Here is a 3,133-nt window from a genome sequence, read left to right as displayed (position 1 = left end):
GCCTGCCTCTGCCTCCCGAGTGCTGGAGTTAAAGGCGTGCGCCACCAAGCCTGGCTCTAGGTTAATTTTATATCCCTGATATTTTCTTGAAAGTATTTACTACTACCTAACTCTTAAGAGTTACCTTGAGACATTCTTAGTATGTTTTAAGTATGTGCTCATATCTGTAAGTAGGAATGATTTGACTTCCGCTTTGCTTGTTTCTATGCTTTTTATTTACTGCAGGCACTAGTTGGACTGATATAATAGCGTATACTTTTATTTTATTTTATATTTTGCATACACCTTTAATTCCAGCACTCCAGAGGTAGAGGCAGAGGCAGAGGCAGAGGCAGGTGGATCTCTATGATGAGTTTGAGGCCAGCAAAGTCAACAAAATGAGTTCCAGGACAGCAGAACTACACAGAGAAATCCTGTCTCAAAACAAGCAAACAACAAAGAGTTCAAGCACTATAATCAGTACGGCCAGGGGTGAAGTGGGGCTGGAGAGTTGCTTAGGGGTTAGGATACTTGTTATTCTTGCAGAGAAGCCAAGTTCACTTCTTAGCACCCACACAAAACCATTGGATCCTCTAAAAGCAACATGTTCTCATAACTGCTGAGCCATCTCTCCAGCCGCCATATCTTATTTCTATTGTATGTGCATATCTTGTAGGTGCATATGTCACCATGAGGTACAGAGGTGGCTGGTTCTCTTTCCTCACGAGGCGTGGCTACAAGTGCCTTTACACACTAACCCATCTCACTAGCCCTCATTGTATGGTGACCTTTTGTTTGTTTTTGTTTTTGTTTTTGTTTTTTTCAAGACAGAGTTTCTCTGTATAGCCCTGGCTGTCCTGGAACTCACTCTGTAGACCAGGCTGGCCTTGAACTCAGAAATCCGCCTCCTCTGCCTCCCGAGTGCTGGGATTATGGTGACCTTTTTTTTTTTTTAAGTTATATCCTTTGGTTTAATTTTGGTAATTCATGTATTGAGAAACATACCGGTTCCTTCTAGTTTTAACAACTTACTGGAAGTTTTAAAAAAATTCCTTAGTGATCCGCTTTGAATCTCACTGCTTTAATATCTCCTTTTTAGTCTATGTAAGTATTATGTATGTAATGTATATTATGTATGTATACTTATCACTTTTGAGGCCAAGTCTCTTTGTATCCCAAACTGGCTTTAAACTCCCTTTTAGCCAGATATGATCTTGGATTTCTGAGATCCTCCTGCTTCCATCTTCCATGTGCTGGAATTGTAGGTATGTATCACTATGCCTGATTTGTGTGACGGTGGGGATCAAATCCAGGGCTTTGTGCATGTTAGGCAAGCTCTATAGCAACTGAGCTGCATCTTCAGCCTCCTCATTTTCTTAATTCATGTCTATTTATTTTGGTCAATTTGGCTATCTTATCAAAGAACTCTCTGTTTCATTAATCTTTTATATTTTTGTTTTAATCCATTTTATTAACACCTATCCTAACATTTATTTTGTCTTTCCTTTTTTTTCTTTTTTGAAGAAAATGTTTAAACATTTATTTATTTACTGTTTGTGTGAGTGGGCTTGGTGTGTGTGTAAGTCAGATGACAACTTGCAGTTTAATTCTCTCCTGCCATCATATGGATCTTGAGGGTCAAATTCATCGGCAAGCTTGGGGGCAGTCACAGTCACCTGCTAATAAGTCAGCTCACCAGTCTGTGTCATGGCTTTCCAGCTACTAATTTTGGTTTGGTTTACTCTTGTTTAACTTTAATGACATATATCATTATTTTTCTTTCTGTCCTACTTTGAAATGGTTGCTAAATACCTACAGTTTTTAGGCAGTTTCAAAGTCTTTCTCTTGCTAAGCAGAAGCTTTTTAGCCTTAAAAATCTTTATTAGTTTTATTTATTTAGTTTTAATATTATTAGAAATTCTTAAATATAGCTGGAGAGGAAGTATAGTTATTTTATTAAGGATTTTCTGGGTGCTGTTGTTTGAGGCAAGAGCTTAGCTCTGCAGCCCAGGGTGGGCTCAACTTGTTCTCTTCCAAAGCGCTGAGGTTGCAGGCGAGCACTGCTAACACTCAGATCCATTGATTTTCCTGTGACACTTTGTATATTTCTCCCAATAGTCTAGTCTTAACAAACAAAAAAAAAAAGTAGCAAATAATATTATGAAAGGAAATTTTATTTAGTAAATAAATTATATCTTTTATAGAAGTATAGATGATATATTAAATGAAGGTGATATGTTGACTATATAATGATAAGTTATAATACTCTGCATCCTCTCTTTTTTTTTTTTTTGAAGGTTTACTTACTGTTCACTTTGCATATACTTCTGGAAATATACACCATGGTTTTGGATGACCTTCCAAGCTTTGAAGACATCTATACTTCCTTGTGCTCATCAGCAATGGGAGACTCAGAGGTGGAGTTTGACTCTGGACTAGAAGATGATGACACGAAAAGTGATAGTATTTTGGAGGATTCCACAATTTTTGTAGCTTTCAAAGGAAATATAGATGATAAAGACTTCAAATGGAAACTGGATGCAATATTAAAGAATGTGCCCAACTTGTTACACATGGGTAATTAATTTTTGCTTCCTTCTTGTTGCTGTATGCTTTGACATACTTACTTGCCTACAGCCATGATGCTAGGATTACAGGGTTAGGCTACCTTGCCTAGTTTTAAAAGTTGCTAGTAAAGTATATTGTAATTAAATAATTTTCAACTATATTAACATTAAAATTATTATAAAGCTATCTGATATGTGTGCAGAACACAGATAAGTTTCCAGTAATCATTAGATTGGAAGAAACTTTAGTGTCTTTGTCCTGTGTAACCAAGATCTAAAGGTTTTCCATGTGTTGATTGATACATGTCTCCATATGTGATGGAAAAGCACAGGTTTAACACTTAGAGCTTGTCTGATTTCACTAGGTTTCAACACAGCTTACTTAGCCTTTCTCTGAGTCACAGTTTCCTTACCTTTAAGAGCACCTTGACTAAACATAGTCTAAGCATTTTTAAAATGATGTGTGAGTATATTAATCCCATCACTCTTAGCAAGTGGTCTGCTTTGTTCTTGTTTTACATCAGAACAGTAAATTCTGTGTTAATATTTCATATCTAATGGTTTAAGACCTGGAACGGGGGGGGGGG

General features: G+C 36.8%; 1 protein-coding gene across 3 annotated transcripts in view; it reads left to right on the top strand.

The window, feature by feature from the left end:
• Positions 1-1,176: 1,176 nt before the first annotated feature.
• The window catches only part of Ncoa6 (nuclear receptor coactivator 6), a 46,150-nt gene continuing 44,193 nt past the window's right edge, over positions 1,177-3,133 (top strand). For all 3 annotated transcript variants that reach the window (XM_021193953.2, XM_021193951.2, XM_029535850.1), the window contains exons 1-2: positions 1,177-1,244; positions 2,277-2,556. In XM_021193953.2, the coding sequence (XP_021049612.1) occupies positions 2,322-2,556 (235 nt within the window). In that variant the 5' untranslated portion in view covers positions 1,177-1,244; positions 2,277-2,321. The remainder of the gene's footprint in view (positions 1,245-2,276; positions 2,557-3,133) is intronic.

The sequence above is a fragment of the Mus pahari genome, chromosome 3, assembly GCF_900095145.1.
Source record: "Mus pahari chromosome 3, PAHARI_EIJ_v1.1, whole genome shotgun sequence".
NCBI classification, from domain to species: domain Eukaryota; kingdom Metazoa; phylum Chordata; class Mammalia; order Rodentia; family Muridae; genus Mus; species Mus pahari.
The sequence above is the reverse complement of the archived record's forward strand: the minus strand, read 5'-3'. Positions and strand labels throughout refer to the sequence as shown.